Source organism: Patagioenas fasciata, chromosome 2, assembly GCF_037038585.1.
Source record: "Patagioenas fasciata isolate bPatFas1 chromosome 2, bPatFas1.hap1, whole genome shotgun sequence".
Lineage (NCBI taxonomy): Eukaryota > Metazoa > Chordata > Aves > Columbiformes > Columbidae > Patagioenas > Patagioenas fasciata.
In genome coordinates, this window is record NC_092521.1 from 139,994,284 (window position 1) to 140,017,373 (window position 23,090).

At 37.0% G+C, this 23,090-nt stretch overlaps 1 protein-coding gene across 4 annotated transcripts in view; it reads left to right on the forward strand.

The window, feature by feature from the left end:
- The window catches only part of VWDE (von Willebrand factor D and EGF domains), a 42,900-nt gene extending 23,267 nt beyond the window's left edge, over positions 1-19,633 (forward strand). For 2 of the 4 annotated variants that reach the window (XM_065832163.2, XM_071805099.1), the window contains exons 14-31: positions 2,845-3,000; positions 3,835-3,939; positions 4,311-4,425; positions 6,259-6,509; positions 6,630-6,849; positions 7,399-7,536; positions 8,122-8,184; positions 9,695-10,369; positions 10,687-10,782; positions 10,868-10,963; positions 11,519-11,614; positions 12,799-12,894; positions 13,230-13,325; positions 13,782-13,877; positions 13,978-14,073; positions 15,390-15,485; positions 16,054-16,157; positions 17,707-17,936. In XM_065832163.2, coding sequence (XP_065688235.2) covers positions 2,845-3,000; positions 3,835-3,939; positions 4,311-4,425; positions 6,259-6,509; positions 6,630-6,849; positions 7,399-7,536; positions 8,122-8,184; positions 9,695-10,369; positions 10,687-10,782; positions 10,868-10,963; positions 11,519-11,614; positions 12,799-12,894; positions 13,230-13,325; positions 13,782-13,877; positions 13,978-14,073; positions 15,390-15,485; positions 16,054-16,157; positions 17,707-17,727 — 2,616 coding nt within the window. In that variant the 3' untranslated portion in view covers positions 17,728-17,936. Of the gene's footprint in view, positions 1-2,844; positions 3,001-3,834; positions 3,940-4,310; positions 4,426-6,258; positions 6,510-6,629; positions 6,850-7,398; positions 7,537-8,121; positions 8,185-9,694; positions 10,370-10,686; positions 10,783-10,867; positions 10,964-11,518; positions 11,615-12,798; positions 12,895-13,229; positions 13,326-13,781; positions 13,878-13,977; positions 14,074-15,389; positions 15,486-16,053; positions 16,158-17,706; positions 17,937-17,957 lie in introns of those variants that run through there. The other 2 variants (XM_065832164.2, XM_071805100.1) reach the window with 2 other exon arrangements.
- The last annotated feature ends 3,457 nt before the right edge of the window (positions 19,634-23,090 follow it).

A 23,090-nucleotide genomic window follows, 5' to 3' on the forward strand; every position in this document is an offset into this window, starting at 1 on the left:
ATCTGTGTAGAGAGACTGTTGTTCCTCAGACCTAGAATTTGCTCAAGGCAAATTTACAAGCATTTTACAAGTGTTAGCCTGGAATAAATTATCTACAATTACAAGGTTTTATGTCGTGTTAGACACTAGAATACAAAAAGCTTCCATGTAAAATTGGGTTTCACTGATGGGATGATAGAGATGATGGGGGGGACATGGTGAAAGGGGAACCATTCAATGGGAACCTTTTGTTCCTGAGACAAAATAGTTTTCCTTAGCTAGTTCCAGCAGATGCTAAAATTATTTTGACAAATTAAGCAATGCTGGCCATAGATTTTTCTTAAAACACATGTATCCACTCATCTGCAAGTTGGCTTGAAATTATAAAGTGGAGAGTAAGTTTACACTCCATTAGGTTACAAGACTTTTGGACCAGGCTCACAGTGAGACAGTCACTGGGAATTCACTTATCACAGTTTGAAATGTCTCAGTTTCAACTCATGGCAAGATATTCTGCTAGAACACTCTTTATTGTAGTATATTTGGCTCCTAACTATAAAAAACTCTTCTATTTGTTAGAAAAGGAACACCACTGCTGTTACCTGCAGTTAAGGAGGAAGCTTAGGGTTCTTTCCTCGAAAATGCAAAAGAAAGGATATTTTTTTTTTTTTTAATTTTTAGTTTTGATTTTTTCAATTTTCAAGACGGCATTATAGTGCCTTTATGCTAATGTCAATGGACTCACAAGAGTATAGGACTCCATATATTTTGCTATTAAACTTAAATGATCAAAATTTCAAAGAAGAGGCGCTTTGGCAGAATTTAGAGCTCATACACACTGAATTTCTTATTTTTTGTATTTCCACTCTTGAAAGATTAAATCAGATCCATTGCCCATGGGCTGTCCTACCATGTTAGGAAGGACATAGGTCTTGTGCATGATGCTGAAAGAAGTGATGCAGAGAATTCTGTATTGAAGTACCTCACAGAGCCAGGACTACTGCACATCCCTTAGTAGAGGTTTGGGTAGGACATGGCCAAGGAACCTGTGATTACCCAGATGCAGAATTTACTGAGATTTCTGTAAAGGATGAGAGTGTGTTTAAGCTCTCTAAAACTAAATACGGTTTTAGTTCCTTCTTATTTGTATTGAACTGCAGAAGTAAGTTTTTCTATGAACATAATAAGCTAGAAAGCCAGTAAATCTGAAGATTTTTTTAATTGTTTATTGAAAGATTAATGTATTTCTGAAAAAAATCTGTCTGAAATTGCCTCCAGCTAATAACAAAAGGTTTCTGCATCACATTTCAGAGGTTATGGTACTAATGTCTCAAAATTACATATTTAGAAATGTTTAGTTGTTACATTTTTACACACCCTTGCTGTCATTTCCTTAACTGAGTGTAGGGTGAAAGAAAACCAAAATGTTTAGTAGGAAAAAAAAATAGTTCATATGTATTCTCAGCAAAAGCTTTTATTTTTCTGTTTGTAAAGGAAAAAAAAATGCAAAGCCTTATCAGCAGAAGACTTCCCATATCAGGATTAGGATAGAATAAATGTCTCAGTTGGCTCCAGTAACTGAAAAAATGTGCCAGCTCAGTATAACCTAGTCAGGCTCAAAATTATTTTGACCTTGCTGTTCTTTTGTTTCTTAGTATGTCTGGATTTTTACTTCCATCTAACTTTATTTTCAGTGTACTTGTCCCTGCTTCCACATCAGTACTTTAGGCAAATAATATTATCATCACTATTCTGTCATCTTGAACTCTGAAGATAGATCCTTGGATGACTTGTCCTCACTGTAGTTTTGAATAAAAGTTTACAGGATTAATGGTGTAGTCCATTGGCTTGTGCAAGGGTTTAATGGCAAACTGCCAGTATCCCCCTGTTAGCAATCAAAACACATAACCACAGACGTAGTTATATGCGGTGCTTTATTCCAGCGCTGGGAAACCAGGGGTTCGCACCCAAAACTGGCTTTCCCGGTCAGTTTAAGTTACACAGTATTTATACAGTCCATTCACATACATATTCATATATTCATTAAGATACATAACAGTTACTCAACATTGATTGCAACATCAATTGCAACATCTTGGAACTATTTTGATCATGCGCAGTGTCCTCTGGTGGTCTTTCAGGGGGTCTTCAGGATGAAGTAAGTAGTCTTCATCACTTCTGTCCTTTTCACCTTTGGGTACTGCACAGGCGTACTACTTCTATAGCTAGATAACTGCTGACTTGCTCAACCTCCGGAGATACTGTATGTACTTCTTCTCACTCTATGCGTATTTGGGCTAAGATAAAAGCTAGGTTGATAAGAGTATACTCAAATCCCTTGTTAGGTAAAACACAATATGCTTGAACATCCTTTCAGGGGCAGTTTACAAAACTGATTCATCCTTTCAGGAACATTTTGTAAAACTGATTCTATTCCTAACACCCCAGCACCCAGAATGATACTAGAACCCTGCCAAAAACATTATCTGCTCCTTTGACTAAAGCTTGTCCTCTCCTGAGAGCAGAAATGGAGGGGAATAGATGCACTGATACATCAGATCAGTGTTGGCAGAGGATCACCCGCTGCTTAACTGTCCCTTTACTCTCCAAGTGGAAGAACTGTTCATCCTTGGCAATTCAGTGCCAAATCACCATGTGGCAGGAAAGACTTCTTTGCCTTTTCTTCCACAGTAAAAGGCTCAGATAGATATCTCTGTGTGCAAGTAATGGCATTCAATATTTCCCCCTGCATTCTAGTCCAGAGACAGTTGTGTTCAAACACTGTGCAATATATATGTTGGTTTTGTTTTGTTTTTCCTCATCAAAATATTTTCATAATGTATTTAACTCTCCCTTAACATTTAGTATAGGGATAGCCAATGGATTCCTGGAGAAGCTCTGAGTATGCCAGCTGCCTTCCAAAATGCCAGGACTGTCAGCTGCCAGTTACCGAATGATGACCAGCAGTCTGATGTCATGGATCTGGTTGATGATAAACCCATTGCCAGGTGGCAAATAAAGGTACTCGCAGAAGTTTAAAATATTCATTTACAAGTATTCCTGATAAGATGAAAATATATTACATAGATATCCTTTTTAGTAGTACTCTGTTTCCCTGAAAAGAAGACCTACCCTGAAAATAAGCCATGACATGATTTTTCAGGTTTTTTGAGGAAGCTCAAAATATAAGCCCTACTCCAAAAATAAGCCCTCATTAGAGTTCATTTAAAAAGTCAATTTAAATAGTGTCCAGGCAGCTGTACATGTAAAAAAGTAATAAGTTTTGGAGCAAAAATTAATGTAAGGCTCTGTCTTATTTTTGGCGAAACAGGTTAGTAAGGGTGGAACTCAGCTTGCTTAACTTGGGGTTTCAGTTTCTTCACCTAAGCTTAAGTGTTGAGTGCCATTTGGGAGTGCTCTCCTAAAAGGGGATTGATAGATATATATATGACCTACAGAGACACATGTTCTTCAAGAGTAGAAGTTAAAGGTCAGGTAGTTACCCAAAAGCATTTCAAATGACATTAGACACATTTATGGGAAAAATGAGTTGAGCTCGATCTCAACATGTGAATCTCTGTGTGAAGCAGATATCTGAGATCTCATGCAGATGGAATCAATAAGGTCAATAGAGCCTAGACAGTATTCAGTTCACCCTAAAATATACACATACATGCGGTTGGTCAAATATCTGCTTAGTCTTATTAACAGGATTGATTAGATTTCTGTTGGCTCTTATAAGGGTTTAAACAGCTAAATGTGTCTACCAGGAAATTGAATATTATGCTAGCAGTCCACACTGGTGATACATTGATATCTGTATGAATTAATCCATTTTTACTATACGTCTTGCAGATTTCTAATGATGGATTCACTTATAGCAACTCTAAAACACTGATATTATATGATGGAGCCTGTCAGATGTGTGAACCACAGGAATCTGGTTTATGTACATTAAAGGTAAATATTTAATTACTCTCCACGTTTATTATGACAATATACATATTTTTCAAGCAGAAAAAAATCTAGAAAAATCAGCAGAAGATACCCTGTTCTCATTTCCAACAGGGATTTTCCATGCATAGAAATGATAAGCACAGAAAGAGAAGCTGGAATGAGGCAATTTTGAAGAAAAAAAAAAAAAGAAAAGCACTTTGTGTAATTACCAAATAAAAACAAATATGATGTTAATTGTTTAGGTTTAAAAACAACTTAAGTTGCTTAGTGGTAGGGATTAATAGACTGAATTTTATTTTACGCTTTACAAATTCATCCAGATTTACTGTTTGGTAACCAAAAATTAAACAATCGCATTGTCATTTCTCTAAAAGGATAAAACATGCAACATAGATGGACTCTGTTACGGTGAAGGTGACACAAATCCAACCAGCCCTTGCTTACTCTGCAGACCTGACATATCAAAGTTAACATGGTCAGTTGTTGAAAGTAAGTAAGTTCTAAAGAGGGGATTTTTTTAATAGCCAGAAGTTGAAAATCTACTAGTATTTTTAAATGTATGGAAATAGTGAAGTTTTAAGTTTAACTATTTAAGTGTTTGTTTAAAGCTCAGTACCCACTGCTTCAGCTTGTAATTTGATCTTGGTTTTCATTTGACATTTCTCCTAATTTCTGAAAATTATATTTTGTTTTCCAAACATACATGTAAAAGTAAGGCTTCCCTGCACCCTATAGACATCACAAATAACTAATGAAAATTAACCACTTTCAGCCTAATTAGCACTTTGCAGTCTTTTGATATTTGGCACAGCTACATCCCCAAATGTTTGTCTTCAACATTTATGTATAAAAGATATTTTCCAGCAAATCACTCAGATTCTAAGAAGAACAGAAGAAACTGACTTATATGCATGTCTTATTTATTAACCACTTAATATTTGGACATAATTCACACTGATGGCATAGCTACTTGAAAGTATAGCCAAGGCTGTCTTAGTCCAGTTAGGAACCTCACTATGAAAAGACCTCAAATCTAGATTCTTCCTTCTCCATAGTACAAAGTTCTAGCCTAGAAGTTTTAGCTCTTCTGGCTCGGATCTCGGCCTTCAGATATGCAAATCACATTGGTCCTTTCACCAAGTGGGATGTCTCTTGGGGCTTTGTTAGTAGCTATCCAGCCTCCTCCATCAACCCAAGTCTGTAACATCTCAACTACAAGAGTTCTATCGGTGTTTTCATGGGTAAGCGTGCCAGCAAGACTCAGTCAGGATTGGGAAGAGTCCTGTATGAGTGGGACTTTGCAGCCTGTCTTCCTGAATCTTTTCCTAGTTCAAACTTGTACCAAAAGCCAAGGTAGCTGTACCTATTCCAAAAGAATGAAAAATTAATGAAACTAAACTCATCCAGCAGTCAGAAAGTCAAGGGATTTTCTCCCATATTACAGCCATGGACCAGAATTCCATATTGCCAAAGTCAGAAACAAGTAAACCAGAGGCAATTCCCCAAAACCAAGGAAGACAACCTCTTTTCCAGATTGGATGACATTAGGAACAGGGTGTCAGAATCGAACTGCTGGGACATGGATTACGGCTTCTTTTCCTTCCATGGTTTCTGCCACAGTGGGTGGGTTCCTGCTTAAAAGCGATCACTGAAACCCAAAACTTAGCAATTTTAATCACCTTCCTAATGTCCCAATTTCAAAACCTATTCTCGGGGCTTCTGCTTCTCTCTTTTACAGAACTTCTTCTGGTGCTGGGGTTTTTTTTGTTTGTTTTCACCTGATGCCTCTAGAAATCTAGTTACTCGTGCCAGATTGATTATAGCTCAACAGTACAGGCATCTAAATATCTTACCAGTAAGTCATTGTGTGGTTGAAATCCTTCTGAGGAACAGTGAGTGAATGACTTCTTCAATCACCTCATGCACAGTTTTGCCAAGATGGTCACTGCAGCCTATTCTCAAGTATTGCTCCTCAATATCTGTTCATTTCTCAAAGGAAACAGCAATCTGAATTTTTTGGCTTTCTATACTTCGATCTGCAAATTCTCTCTGTGTAGTTAAAATATAGTGTTTAAATTCCTTAAATTCGGAGTTCTTTCTATGTATAGATGCAATGCATCTTTACAAGCTTTTGCATAGTATAAACAATGCCTTGGTTATGTTGTTACAATTATAGTGTGTTTTTCATGTGCCATTCAAATGACATCAGATTTAAGAGATATAATTACATGTGACTTCCTTAGTAGAAATATATGTTCCTTTTAAATTTTTATACATATGTTGCCACTTTTGCTTAAAAGAGAAATATCTCCTTTGTTACAGACAACCAGCCTCCAGTGCTTGAAACTTTTCAGGGTATGCTACAGACTTTTTATGGAGAAGATTTAGTGTATCAGTTTTTGGCTTCAGATCCAGAGGGCTCTGCTATTCATTTCACTTTGGATTCTGGTCCAGAAGGTGCCAGTCTTTCCCCATCAGGTCTACTTTTGTGGAAAGCTGTGTCAATGAATCCCCATAAATTAACATTTTCTTTGACAGATGACTGCAATGCAAAGACTAAGGTAGAAATAGAGGTAATGAATATTACAGTAAAATGACACATACAATTAAGATGTTTAAGATATTTAATTACAAAACTAATTGCTAGTTCATTTAAAAAAAGAAAAAAACATCTTATTTGGCATGTCTTGTAGGTCAGTGTAAAATCATGTGATTGCCTAAATAATGGCTCTTGTGTGACAAACATTAATTTCCCACCTGGAAATGGAAGATATCTTTGTGTGTGTGTGGCTGGATTTGAAGGTGATCTCTGTCAAGTGAATACTGATGACTGTAAACTTAACCAGTGTGGTATTGGCAGATGTGTGGATGGAATAAACAGCTATTACTGTGAATGTCCACCTGGACTGCAAGGTAAATTGCTACTTTATCTACACATATTTGTCATGTCTATTGATAAACAGGAGTTTCTAATTTTATGTCTACATATTTTTAAAATTTTTGGTTGTAAATAACTTACTGTTGAGTATGAAGAAACTTTATGATTTTGTGATAAAATTATATGACATACTTCAGGATCTGTATTGCATGAATAGAATAGATGTTTATATTATGAAAGCAAATTTCCATTGTTTGCAGAGGTAAACTCAGCAACATGGTGAAACTGTGGAGTGATGAGTTTGGTTACTGTGTGATTCCTCCTATGCCTGCAGATAAATGTGTAGTCTCCACAGCCCATCTTCTCCATATTCTGCAATAAGCAAAATACTTGATATAAGATGAAAAAACGTGAATAGCAAAAGTCAGCTGTACTTATTAGATGTACTGAAATACTTTGTTGCACTTGATAGATGCCCTTTTTGTATTTCAGTAGCTGCATACATTCCACTTTTATCTTTTATAAACATGCTATCAAAGTCTAGTGACACAATATTAAAAAAAAAATTCTGCATTTCAATGCAGGTAAAAATTGTCAAGATGATGTAGATGAATGTGTATCCACTCCTTGCTTCCCTGGAGTATTTTGCTTCAATACTTTTGGTTCATACTATTGTGGTCCGTGCCCAAGTAATCTGCAGGGAGATGGGAAGTCATGTTATGGTAAAATTATTTGTTTTTCAGAAGAATGCTGTTATCTTTTCATTCAGATAAAATTGCACTTTATGTTTGTAACAGTAACTCATACCTCTTTTCCGTAGTTGGCAAAACAGGACTGTGGCTCTGACTGTTGATGGCTGGGACAGAATCTCAGTTGGTGACATCAAACTTCACTGGGTCATATAGCTGTAAAACACTTTTTCAGGTGTCTAGAAAAAACAGATACAAACTACTCCAGTTCTTCTATATCAGAGTAGAATACAATGAAATGTAATTTTTTCTGCATTATTTTAATAATATGAGCAATTATTGACAAAATATTTTTCTATTACACTGCTTAACATGGAAATCTTTACTCAGATCAAGGCACTTGCCACATACGATGTCCAATTCTTAATTTGCAATGCAATTACTGAATAATTTGTATTTTTAAAATATTCTGTTGAAAACTTTTAAGAAACATTTTTTACTCTTTATCTCCTTACTGAATTTTGAGTTATTTTTATGTACTAAAACTTTAACTCTGTAATTTATTTGCAGTTGAAGCAAAAGTAACTACTAATGTACTTTTACGTCTTTTGTTTTTAGAAAGTTTTGAAGATGCCAATGTTGAAAGAAAGGATACCACAGGAGAAATTGGAGGGAATAAAGGTGATTTTTTTCATCAAGAAAATGGAATTTCTGATTAACATACTGATAAGGATATAGCTGGCAAATAAAGGTTCTAGTCAGTTTTATGTTATTCACTTGAATTTTTCAGTTCAATTCAATTAATTACTGGGGCTGTATTCTGATCTGAAAAATGAGCCTGAAATGTCAGTATCAACAAATCCCTTAGGTCAGTCAAGTAATTTTATTGACAGTGTGATATATGACTTTCTTATTGTTGCCTTTTGTTTTTGTGATTAACCACTGACATGAAACAGGTAACATGGGGATAGGGACATCTGTTATACGAGATAAGCAAAAGTTTATGGCATTAAGTTGAATGCCATTTTCCTACTTTAACTCAAAGCAAAGGTGAAGGATATGGCAAGTGAACATTTGAATTCTGAAACTCTGTAAACGCTGTTTTTGGCATTTCCAGCTCTGTGCCTGGTGGGGGTTTTTGCAGGAAATTCTCGTGTCTTTTCCCTTTATCTCTGAATTGTTAGTGAGGGGGAAGGAAAACTCTTGCTTCGCTGCCAGTGCTGGATAATTCTTCATTGGGGGCAAAATGGTTTGCTTTTGAGCAGTTGGAGACAGCACTCTGTAATAAGATTCAGGAAAGTTTAACCTTTTGAAGACCATTTTCTAGCACCATTCTAAATGGGGTTAGTGACAGAGCTTAAGTTAGGTTTGATAATGTCCTCCAGTTTCATTCCTCCTCTGCCCCATAATGCTAAAAGCACATATACGGCATTCTGCCATTCTGAGATAACAGTGCCGTACTCCTTCCCACAACCCACCAGACCACCACCTTTTCCTGAGCAGAATATTATAAACGTTTCATTCACTTTGTGCTCCTTTCAATCAGGAGGCTGAGTCAGTCTCTGTTTATAAAACACATGAAATATCCTACTAATAAAACTCATGCAGAAACTTTAAGAAAGCTGATAAAAAAGTTTGGAGACTAAAACATGGTAATACTTTTGCTACAAGGTGGTGAATTACTCACCTAAAATACTGTACATGGTGTATCAGTAAGTATAAGCATGTATATACTTTTGATTAAATATCTGCTTGTAGACTCTAGGCTTATTACTAGCACTTATACACACTGGTGAACCATAAGCAGTACCTTTTATTTAAACTGTTTCATTTACCTAGTTGGAAGCAGTATACGGAGCTGGGAACTTGCTCTGACAGTAAAGCTGTTTATTGACACAGTAGGGGAAAAATCTGCTGTCTGCCTCATAAATATGGTGCTTTCTCCTTATCTTCCAGCCATGAAAAGGCCATGGTGAGGGTGGGAAAGGACATACATAGCCAGAATACCTTAATCTTCTCCAGTTGTGCTAGTTAGGACTTAGGTTCTACTGCATATGTGCATTCTGATGTAGCACAGAATGAATGAGCTATACATTTTTTCTCTTCAGAAGATATTCCCCACCTTCAGAAGGAAAAAAATAGTCTCTAATAGTCACATACTTTTTCCCCCTTTCTTTCTAACATTTTGTAGATTTTCAATATTCATCCTTTGAGAAGGTTTTTAGCATCTCAAGTTATATTCCCAGTTCTACAGATGTCCCTGGGAGATTTATTTCTACAGAGATGGTCAGTAGCAGCACTCCACCAGCCTCCACAGCAAAAATAATCACTGTTTGGAAGTCACTTAATTCTCAGAGAAGTGCTTCTGTACAACCTGTTCCTGGAAACATTGCTCATGCTCCCAACACCATCAGTGGTCAGCTTCCTAACACTGAAGAGAGTTCTTCAGTACGTGCTGTGGTGACTGCATCTTCAAGAAGCCATGCTGTGTCACCCAAGAAGAGAACAAAGGCACAAGCTGAGGCCTACAGCTACTTTGAGCCCAGCAGGAAGACTTCTAGCAGCAGAACAAATATAAACAAAGGGCTTTCTTTGCCAAGCAAAGTGTTCAAAGGTGGAAATACTCAGAGAGTTCAGCACCTATCAGTCAAGCATAAAGCGAGTCCTTTGCCTTTTGTCCTTGTTGAAGTCACTGTCGCACCAAAAATGCCTCCTGAAGAACTGAGTGAAGTAGCGATTCCTGGAGCAGTAACCTGCAGTGATTTACCCTGTTTTCCCGGTGTACCTTGTGAACCAAGTCAGGACGGAAGCGTCAAGTGCGGTCGTTGTCCTTATGGTTATTACGGAGATGGCTTCACTTGCAGAGGTATTACAAATAACTGCACTAAGTGCTTTGCAGAAAGGAATCTTACGACATCTTTATAACTTGAAAGTACATTGTGTAATCAATGACATGCATAGAGTATCACATTTTCTAATTTTCATTATTAATATTGGCGTAGCCTGCAGGCTTTTAGTTGCATGGATGCACTTAAAAATATTTTTCTGATGTTTCTCAGGCTCCCCAGTTACAGACAGGGACCTAATGGATTCCGTGTGATCTGATTTATTATGTTTGGTAAGACACAGTTGTGCTGCAATGCCACTTGCATTTTGCTTATTTCTTTCTTGATTGCCTTTCAGCAAGATGTAGACGAACATGTGGCAAAAATATGGAGTGTGTGGCACCCAATATTTGCAGATGCAAGCCTGGTTATGCTGGTTATAACTGTCAGGCTGGTGAGTATGGCATTTTGATTTAGCCTGTGGTAACTCATATGCACAGATTAATGATTTGAAGATCACTGTTGATTTTTTTGCACAGCACTATGCAGACCTGATTGCAAAAACCATGGGAAGTGCATTAAGCCCAATGTCTGTGAATGTCTGCCAGGATACAGTGGCTCTACTTGTGAGGAAGGTAAGTAGAATATCTTTAGCTTTTGAATCCATAAATACCCCAATAATGCTGTAAATATAAAAACTTCCATGACTGTTCATTCTGACAGCAAAGAGGTGTGTTCATTTTACTTATAGATTAACAGAACTCTTTGAGCTACATGTTGGTATATACCCTACTTTTATATATATATATATATATCTATATATATATATCTATACACATATATATATATATACCATAAATGGTGCTTGTGATTAGGTATTCCTAAATCTAGCTTTCACAATAAGTAGAGGCGTTCAGCAGTGAATGTAGATACCTCTAAGTTAAACACTCCCAAAGAGTGTGAAGTCTTATTTGGAAACTGTCTCAGATTTCTTCAGGTGACCACCTCTGTTGGAATTACGTTCTTCTTGTTAGTTATTCTTGTAAAAAGGCATTGCATACTTCTCCTTATTTTATTTCCAGTTCTTTGCTCACTGTCAATTAGTAACATTTCCCTTTTTTCTAAAGCATTACTTAACCATGCATCTTTTTAGAGGTGATTTCTTGAACAAGATAATTCTGTATCTGCAGCACATTGTAATCCACCCTGTCAAAACGGAGGCACATGCTTGGCCAGAAATCTCTGCACTTGCCCATATGGTTTTGTGGGACCAAGATGTGACACAAGTAAGCAAAAAAACATGACAGAAGAATATAGATCTTTTCTCCTGTTCTTCAGGAGCAAGAAAGGAAATTACGGTTTAAATTTTTGATGCATTCTGTCTAATGTCTAAGGCTCCAATACTTGAGCTTTTTGAACATTAGTTAGATAGTGTTGGCATGTACCTTTGAAAATATAAGGTACCATAGAAATTGAAAATAGTTTATTATTTATGATTCATGACATGGAAACATTGATCACATTGCACGTGATACTACCTTCAGAACAAACACAGATGTTTAATATGTCCTTACAGCTTTTTAACTTCTATCATCTTAAAATGTCTAGGTGCTGAGGTACATTCAGAAGTTGGTGTCAGTGAATGGTGGGCCAGAAAAACTAGGATACAGGAAAACTGAATTCAGAATCATATTATGGGATTTTTTTTTTTGTCACCTGGCATGCAAATTTGAAAATTTGCTGTGATCATAGCTGAAAAATTGGAATTAGTCTCACATAAATTCTCTTTTACATATCGAATTCTACATGCCACAATTTGGCAACTCAAAATTTTGGGTAGATTTCATACTGGTAATTTTTATCATTCAGACAGTCCAAATGTAGACGTGCTGTTTATAATGTCATTCACTTGAACGTGCCACTGTATTCACCCTGAACTGAAGAAGTCCTTTGTTAGTCTCCTCCTCAAACTTCAGGACTCTTTCTTCTCAGTTTTTCTTGTTCTAGCTTCAATTGTGACACAAAAAAAATGCTGCTCTTTGTTAAGCAATACTAAAGAGAATGAGATGTTGTCCTGAAGAAATGATTAATGTTTTCCACAGCCATGACATTTTAACGTCTTTACTTGTTTGTCTCCTGATGCTGTACATGCAGCTGCACTTGCTGAAGTGATGGAGAACACTTAAGTGAAATTTTTTTGAGTCCATCAAATTTTCTAGTTTTTTAAACACTGAGTATAACCAGATCGTGGATAATTAGATGGAAAGAAGTTTTATTTACCTTTATAGTCTGGTGCTGGTTTTTTATGGCTTTGAGATTGGATTAGTTTATTCAGCAATTTATCTTCAAGTAAGCAAATTGTATGTTATTTCCAGTGTTAATATTTGGGAAAGAACTGAAAAATACATCAAGCATAATTTTTAACATATTTCTTTCTCCCTTTGTGTTTGCCCAACTTCTTGGATGGTAGTGATTTGCAACAGACACTGTGAAAATGGTGGTGAATGTCTTACTCCAGACATCTGCCAGTGTAAACCTGGGTGGTACGGACCTACATGCAGCACAGGTAACACTCTTGCAACTTTCATGTTTCTGGGAGAGCGTCCATGGGACCTCCTGTAGTTTGAAATTTGGAACCAGATGGCTCAAACACCAGCGATGGGTGGCTGCTGACTGCCGCAGAGCCCCCGCATTCCCTCGTCTTTGCATGTTAGTTCTGCTGCTGACATCTCTAGATGGTCTAATATTGATCCCAAGATTCTGTGTAAAGACTTTAAGTGAATGGTGCTACCTTGCAGCTCTCTTAGGTGTTTAATGCCTGTCCTTGCAACAGAAGCACTTGTTTTATAGACTTCATGTGGCTTGTCATGCTTCCCACTCTTCCTGATCCTGTTCCTACAGCGATGTGTGACCCTGTGTGTCGCAATGGTGGTTCCTGTACTAAGCCAGATGTTTGCCTCTGTCCACGTGGATTCTTTGGTGCCCAGTGTCAGAATGGTAATTTTTTTTTGCCCTTTCCCCCTTTGCTGAGAAAATCTGTGAGCAAACATTGTTATCTTCAGACACAAAATCCACGATCAATTAACATACTGGTATGAAACAGATTACATTATGTTTTAGATTTTATCCTGATTAGTTAATGTGCAAGGAGAAGGAAGACTCTAAATGTGCCTTATCTTCCACTCAACGTTTGAGCAGTGTTCAACCAGTTGCATTGTATAGTCTGGTTACTCATGTACACATACAGTTGCCAACCTTGACCCCTTTTTATCTGATTTTTGTATTTACTATTGACATAGGCACCAATACACATTAACATAATTTTTACTACACAGACCTGATGTCTGTGTGAACTATCAGAATTTTAGTGTTTCACTCTTGCTTCTTAGAAGGATATCTCAAAGGGAAACAAAATGCAAATTACAGCCTTTTTCTCCTGTTTATATTTTCTAGCTGTCTGCAGCCCTCCTTGTAAGAATGGTGGTCATTGCATGAGAAACAATGTCTGTGCTTGTCCTGATGGGTACACAGGCAGAAGATGTGAAAAAGGTAAGCCAATGTTAAAATATTTCCAGCATTTGAAAGTAACCAATAAATTATTCTGTAATCAGTTAAATGTTTTAAGCAGCAAATGTTTTTTTATTTTAAGGTGTCTGTGAGCCAAGGTGCATGAATGGAGGAAGGTGTGTAGGGCCTAACCTTTGCTCTTGTCCTTCAGGATGGAGAGGAAAAAGATGTAACACACGTAAGTATTTTTTAGTTAACAGGACAACCATACCTTAAAAGAAGTATATGTCTAAAGGACGACTATGTCCACACAAGTAGTATGAAGTTAGTGCCAAAGAACTCAAGAATATACACTCATTGAAAAAATAATGCTCTAGAACTTGGCAGCAAAATTTAGGGTGGAGGACTAACACCATGCAGTTCTTAGGCTAAATTGTAAGACCAAAATTTCTTTCAAATTCTTGCAAATAGTATTTGTTTCTTTCTTAATTCATCTCTAAATAAGAAGCATCTGTATTTCTGAATACATAAAACTGTGAAGACCTGACTCAATGAAGTGAAAGAATTTAAATTTGTGCTGTAGGACATAAAGCAGATATGTTATAATAGAAAAAGAAGTACAGCTAAAGATTGGAAAACTGTGAACACATAGTGGAAAATGATTGGAATAGAAGATGCAATGGGCACAAGCTCTTTAGGAAAGGTAGGAATAGGACTGTGATGGTAGCACAGCTGTGGGTCACATTGTATCTTAATTAAGATATCGATGGGGCATAAATAAAAGGAAGCAGCATGGATAAATGCATGAAAATCAGCATGAGGATGGGTGGTAGAAATCCGAGAGATAAAGTGTTAGTGTCTGTCATAGTATTCACCCAAGGCTCAGATGTTATTAATAATATGGCCAATGAGCTCCGTATTGGCATGGTGGAAAAACAATTTTTCCAGTATTTATTTCTGTAATTGCTGGAAAGTTTTACTGAAAAAAAAAAAAAAATTACTGATATTGACAGGGGTGAGATATTTTTGGACACTGTGGAAGAGAGATTTGATTGTCTAATAGTCAGTTAACCAATGAGAAATAATAGGGGTTTAGATTATGGCTTAATAAGCAGGGAAGAATGTGCAGAAAAATGAGTCATACAAAATAACTCTGGATCCAATGTTCATGAATTCACCGTGTGTTAAACTGCATGACAGACAAAAGATCTCTCACTAAGGTGTGGGTTTTAGAATGGCAGATTAGACTGGGAAAAAACAAAGAAAGCTGTGTAGTGGTGCTTTGATGCTGACTTAATTCAGTATTTCAGGCTTTTCTAGCAATCTGTGATGCATCAGAACATCTCAATGCATGCTGAGGCTGCAGGGCTTTATGTTGCCTCTGGTTGCTTCTCTTCTTTAATATCCTGTTGATCTTAGACGGATATTTAGTGAAGATGATGCGACTCTTGTGTATGGAAAGCACTCAACCTCTTGTGGGCACCCTGAAGTGTAAATAATAAGTACAAGTAATCATTTGGGATGTAACCAAACTTTGTGATGATGTCTGTGCAGCAATCTGTCTTCAGGAATGTAAGAATGGTGGCGAGTGCATTGGGCCGAGTACATGTCATTGTCCTTCAGAGTGGGAAGGAATCCAGTGTCAAACACGTAAGAATGATGTGATCTGTAAACCTTTTGCTTCAGCACAGTTAAGACTGCTTCAGCAATACATAGTGCCTGGAAGTCCTGCACCTTGGTGGTATTTTGACACAAATCTGTGTCAAAGGCAGGACAAACAGTAGAGATGCCTCTGCTCGTTCTGAAGCCCTCCAGAACACGATGGTCATCTGGGACCATGGCAGTATATGGTGGCTTCCTCTAACGCCGTACACTGCTGCAACAGCCCTGAGAGGCCATTGCAATAACTTGAAATAGTAGGTGTTTTAAAAAAAACACAAACCTTTACTCCTGTCCCTATCTCAGGTTCATTCATGCCTCAGCATGTTGCCATGTTAAATCTATATCAAAGCGTAAGGGGGATGGAATGGGCGTAAGAACATTGTTGGTTCTACGTGACTTTGAAGTCTTCTTACTCTGAGGGGTGTTTCCCTGTGAAAATATCTACCACGTTCTCAGCTCTTATAAGCAGGCAGAATAAACATATAGCTAGTAGCCACTTTTCCTTCATCAAGTTGTTTTCATGAATAAAGCAGTGTATGTGCCTCTCTGATTTTAGCTGTGTGCAACCAGAAGTGTCTCTTTGGAGGCAAGTGTGTATTGCCCAACGTCTGCTCTTGTCGTCCTGGTTATACTGGAGTACTCTGTGGGAAGAAAATTCAGGTAATTGTAGAGTCAAGACACCATCACAGATACAGCGATTTAAGAGCCATTTTCTAGTCCACCCTTGTCCAATGAAGCAGCATGAAAACACCAAATGAGTTTGTCCTATTTCTTCCTTTCAGTCTCCAGTAAGGGAAAATCAATAAAATTCCTGAGGGCCATTCCAGTAATTTATAGGCTCTAATACTTACCGAATTGTTCTCAACACCTGAAGTAAATTTCCTTTGTTTCAAATTAAGCTGATTATTTCTTGTCATTCCCTGAGTGGCTGCTCTAGGAATTGGTAACTGTTCTCTTAGTAACAACCACTATTCTCTTTTCTGGCCCCATTTTGGGGAGTATCCCACTGCTGACTTTCTTAGCTTGGATAGGGTCAAGCCCTGATGTTTTTCAACTAACAAACTACCTGGTCAGTTCATCCCTGTTTTATATAAACATTCCTTATTCCCAAGTGTAACTTTAGGAATAGCTTTACTTTTTCGCATTACAGTGAGTGATGACCATTTCTCTGTTTTGTCACATGATCTTCTGTTGTATTCCTTTCCTTGAGTGCTGACAGTCATTCACAGAAGTAATTTAATTAAACATTTCATTACAATGAACTTTTTTGTCATATCTGGAGTAGAAGGCGTTCTACTCTTCTCACATTGTCTGTGATGTTTCTCTTCTTTTCATTTCAACATATTTAGACACTTCTCTGGTGCCAGCAGAATTCCTTTGGTGGAGCTGGGCCATAGAAGAGCTGATTTTAGCACTGCATGCTGGTGCTGCTCCATTACATTCATCTTTATTTACATGCCACTGTTCACACCTGTATGATTTAGTTCTTTACTCTCCTGCTGCAGCCAAAATAGTATACTCTATCCTACCCGAGTTTCCTTTCTTTTTAGTACTTTGCCACAATATGTCTTTTAATGTAAAACCTATAATGTGACTACTAAATGTGCAGGCAGTTTTAGTGAGAAATGGGTAAAAACCAGGGAAGATAGCAAAGTTTTAACCTTCATCCAGCCTCAGTTTCTCCCATTGAAACTACTTGGAGTTTAGATTTTTTTTTTTTCTGCTTTATCAAGTCCAATATACAATGCCAACACCATTTGTGGTCAGATGGCAGGTAACTTGCTGGAGATGGAGCAAATATGTTTAGGATATTGAACCAGTTAATAAATGCTCATACACATTTTGAAAATATAAAACTACACTTCCTCTAAAGATAAGACTGCTGTTTACAATATGGATTTCCAGAATGTGACCTAAAAAAAGAAATAATTTTGATTTCAATGTTCACATTAAAACATCTTGCAAAGCATTAGTATATTTTTAATCTAGAAAATACACTATTGATCAGTCAGACAGTGCTGTATCATGCAATGAATAAAATGGCACATTTTCTTAAAGAAATAAACAACTTATGCACAAATTTTATTAATGCTGTGTTTCTGCATATCTGGAAAGCAGAGATTCATTAAAATTGTTCCTTAAACTTTATAGTAAAAATGTGCTGTATTATTGAAGTCTCTTTTAACATTTATTTATGTTTCTCTTCAAGGTACAAAGGCATCATGGTTGAAGAAAAGACGTGTATTGATTAAACTGCAATGCTGCATGGAGGTATGAGACTGAAAATAGCAAGAAGGTTGAAGGCAATTACAGAGTTTATTTAAATGAAAGGAATATCCGGAAGCATTATTTTAAAAGATTTGTATTACAGTTATGTTGTTTTGGCGAACTTCAAAACAACAATCTTGTAGTCATTAAAACATATGTATATTTCTATAATTTTTTTGCTACCTCATGCAGAATCCCCACAGCCTCTGATTCTTCAGTGTGCTCACAGATTTGATGAATGATGCAAACTCAAAGTTCTGCAGTTTCTTGATGTTGCCAACTGGACTATGAGGTTTCCTTTGCAACAGCTGCTGTGTGTCTCTAGGAAAGAAGGCAGAACTTCTTCCCTTGTGAACGGTACTTTCTGCTTTTAAAAATACAAATTATTTGGCTGTGTACAAAAGAAAAAGCAGAACTATCTTTTTTTCTTTGTCTCATATTTGCATCAGTCTGTTATAATGACTATTTAGTAGTGAGGAGGGAGCGGGAACCTAGACCACAGTTTGGCTACTACCAGCGGAAGCAAGGACACATCTCGTTAACAGTCAACCAGACACAGAATAATTCTGGTTTATCTATGGCAAACTTGCATAGCCAAGAGCCAGATACCAACTTGTCTAGTTGGACTTCATGACTTATCAAGTTGAGTGTGCCGCTACTGAATGATTTCTGTATGACTTTTATACCCCTATTTTGAGATGGCATTTAGTAATATGAGGAAATCTTGTCCCTGAGTCTGTTAGAGAAATTCAACAATACTTTTAGCCATGCTGAATCTTAACATAGAAACTAATAAGAGGAGGAATTTGGTACATCATGCCACCCGTATACATCAAATCAGAAAGTATTTGTAAAAACATCATAGAGGAGTCTTTTTTTTTTTTCCCATTACCTATTGTTCCAACGAACTGTTAGCACCTACCAGCTGCCAGATAGTTTTTGAACAAATGAAATTCTGTTTTTTCTGGTTTCCTAAAGAGAAACACCATCATCTTCCCCTAAAGCTGTGAAAGACATTTCATTTTCTGCTGCAACCAGCTGACCTCTGGTAATAGATACAAACATCCCTTTAGCTAAGCGACTGAAGTTTACTAATTTGTTCTGTTTTTAAACCAAAAGTAAACATCATGACTTCTTGTTCTCCTGAGCAACATTAAATTTGCATATGCTAATTCTGAATGGTAAGAAAATAGCTCATTTTGCCATTTACTGCCAGTGTGAGATGCTGATTGCCATATTATTGCTGTTAGCAGCTCTTTGCCTAGATTTCTACTCACCTTTTGACAGTCGTTTTGCAAAGTAAGCTGGCATTTTGGGAGCTCCTTATCATTCCAGAATGATACCTGATGGATTTCCAAGTACCCGGCTGGTGTATTTAAAAAGTGTTTTCAATTTCCCACTTGCATTTTCAGTTTCAGTGTTTCCATAGTTACTTTTAACCAAGCATCCCAGTGGCTGATAGCTTGATCTTCTCGGAACTGTTCTGTTATTTAAAGCCTACTCCACTTGAACTGTTTCCTTTCTCACAACTCACAAAGATCTCTATGAACAAAACCTGACTAGCTATTGGAAATGATGCCTCAGGATGATGCTTTGAATACACAAGGTTCTGAAAATGTTTTTAAAATGCAAACACACCATTATCACATAATTTCATATTATAATAACCCCCATTCCATGTGTGAGTTACAGAGGTGTTGTGCTAAAGAGAGAGATAACATCAGTCAGGAGCACTGTTAATAGTACTCTGGTTAATGAGTTTGTGCAACCTTCCATTCACAAAACTGATTTGACATATATATATATCTTTCTCAGATTTCAGGCTGAATAAAGGGGTTTTTTTTAATCATAACTTTTAGTATTTCTCATTTCTTTTCAGTGGTTCTAAAGGCAGAAAATATTTCTTTTACGTTTTCCAAATGCAAGCTGTGCAAACAAAAGTACATGCAGAGTTTTGGTGCAGTAGTTGAAAACGCTCAGTACTAAACTGCGCTATTTTCAGCAAGCACATTATGCAGAAAAATTATTAGCACATGCATAAAGACAGACAGCTACTTCAAAACTGCCCAGTAATTATGTGATTAGTTGGAACTGTTTTGTTACTAGATAGTCCATTATACACGTGAAACAAAACTCACTGTAATTAGAAAGCACATTGCAACAATGCAGGAAAATTGCTCAATTTAACAAGAGACAGAAGCATATAGAGGGCTTGTGTACACAGGTTAACAACACTGTTCTATAATTGCATAATGCAATCTGAAATTAGGCCTAAAAGAATTAGGGGATTTGGAAGGGGGGAGAAGGGTTGCACAGTGAAGTAGGTGCCATGGTTCCACTCTGATGGAGCAAAGGGCAACTTACACCAAACTGAAGATCTTAATTGTTCTTAGGACATTATGCAGAATACAGGTATCATCACTGAATTTTCTTGCATGATTTGTTTACATACTAAATAGTGCTGGGAGGTACCTATGTACATCATCCTTTTATTGTCTGGTTGTACTAAAGTTGCTCTGCAGGCCAGCAGAAATTCTCCCAAGGGCAGCTTGACTTTTGCCCATGATCTTGAAAAGATCTTTAAAGTGCAGTATAATTAATGTTTTCTGAAGGAAAGACTCTTATCACAGAAGATACCACAGATCTCAGCAAGGACTCAATTTCCTACATTTATATCCATGTTGCCTGTGATTTAAAAAAAAAAAAAAAGTAGACCTCATATGAAAGGCTCCTTTTACAAAATTATATATTCTCATAGCTGAGAATAGAAAGTGAGTTAACATTTCCATTTACCAAAAGCAAACACCTGAAGAAAAATCAGTGCAAATGCTGGAGCAAATCAGCATAAAAGCTTAAACTACTTGACAAATTGGCTATAATCCACTCCGTTACTTGTCCAAATGGGAAAATCCAGAGTTTAAATTCTCAATAAAACATAACACATGGGTGCATATATAAAACCAGACATAGATGTTAGAAAGTGTTAGCAATGACTAAAGATGTTTATGCCATTTCTCTTGTATAAAGGTGTCACGCAGCATTTAATTCGACTTCCACCCACAGTTTAGCCAATAAAGGATATTCTACAGATAAACCAAGTAGCTCCATTCTTGCTACAACCACTTACAGCAAAAGAGAAACTACAAATGATAAAATGTGCATGTAAGTAAATTAAAAAGAAAAAACACTTCTCACCTTCCCACGCATGCTGTAAAAAGAATATCCAAAATACAACGAGTGCGCTACCCCTACACTTGTTTTCAGTGAAAATCAGAGCATGTTTAAGGTGTTACAGTTAGCTCTAATAAATCAGGGAACCTGCTCTGTATTGTTTTTCTTGACATTTGAGCTGCATTTATAACTAGCGTTTCACAGGAAGACGATACATCTAGCTCAAAAAATTACATGCTTTAACTAGTATGTTCAATCCTCCAGTGAGTGGGAAACAAAACAAAAGACAAGGAATACTGACAGCTCTTTTAGTACATATACATAGAACTGTGGAAATAATAATTTGAGGACCTGGACTGTCATTAATAATACATTCTGAACCTGTTCTACTTTAAAATGACTACTAGAAAATTCACTTTTAAACTCACTTAAGATATTGCAGGGATTTAAATTATTTTTCTTAAAACAAAAAAACCCCAATGAAAAACCCTGTGGCCAGTAGATGGTGCCACATTCAAGCAGTACTTCTAAAATATACCATCACATTCTGAGTGCCATCAAATTCCTGCTTACTTACTTCAATCACTTCTAAACAGGGAACTATTTAAATGAGCATTTGTTCTGGTCTGCTCAGAAACACCAATTACAGGTCTCTCTCACTGGCTGCTCCTGGTCTCATGCTCCTATCAATGCTAATATCTCTATTGGCTTCTAATCACCATTTCTGTCACTTTTGGTTTGATTACTGTAAGTCTGTCTTTTCAGGAACAATACTGAGATACTGTACCTCTTTGCATTTAACTACTTTTGTTCATGTACTCTGAAGTCTTGGGTCTGAGGCAATTATTTTTTTCTGTTCACTTCCCCGCAACCAGTAGATCACCTAAGGTATTCATCTTAACTTCCAAATTTATAAATTATGGCATGGTTATTATTGTAGTGAACTGCGACACAGAATTTCATCATCATAAAGCCTACTCCAGAACTGTGGATGAAATAATATTGTGCTACGCATGAAACCCACATTTTTCACCATCATGTCTGAAATACCCAGTTTATCACAGCAAAAGCAGCACAAAAAACATACACATGTCTATAGTAGGTTTCATATGAACCAAATGCAACAGCCTCCACAGCAAGGGCAGGAGAAGACTTCTCAACCACACAAAACAGCAGCTGCTCCTCACAGAAAACCAGGAGTCTCATGAACTACACCCTTGTCTTTCACTTGCCCTCTGTACACTGGGGTTCTCACTTTTAGAGAAGGCTGGTAACTGAGAAGACCCTGTTTCCTTTGTTTCTTGTCGCTGCTCAGCAGTTTGTAACCCCTGGAGAAACACATCCACGTAAGTCATTCTGCCTATGAAAGCTGCATATTCTGGTAAGGGAGCTTATACACAGATACAGTGTTATTCCACCAAATGGATTAAAATAACGCATAGGTAAATACATTACAGTAATGCATAGTTAAAATTGTCCCACCAAAAATTCCAGTTTCACAATGAAAATAAATCTAAAAAAACCCAACCAACCAACCAAAACCAACAAACAAACAAAACAACAAACAAATAAACAAAACAACCCCCCCCTGATTTGGGCATCATTCAGAAAGCTGACTGATGGAAGATGCATGTTTTGGCAAAACCTCAACTATAGCATTCAAGAAACAGCACAGATGAGACATGGAACAATGCACAGCCTTTTCAAAAGGCTGCAAAAGCTAAATGAGGCCAAACTGGAACATGTCCAGAAGACAAGCCTCAGCATCCTCCACACAGGTGATCTGTGACAGACACAGCTTCTCCTCACTGCCAATCTGTTGCCTTCCAGTAAATTGCTCCTGTAACAACAAAATCTTGAATATGAATGAATCATCGATGTCTTCGTATCCAGAAGGAAGATAAACACATTTCCCCTTCTTACTGGGCTAAGGAAAAGAAATAATTGGAAGTTGAAATATGATCAGATAATATGATTGCAGAAGTAGTCAAGATAAGGACTCTTTTAGAATATCAGCATGGATTAAGCTTTTTGAAACTAAGAGTGGAACTGTCTGAAGAAGCACTGTGTTTTGTTTTTTAATACTGCTTAACTGATCAAGATACAAATCTGACTGAGGGAGTAGAGGTGAAAGAAGTACACATAAAGTGATAA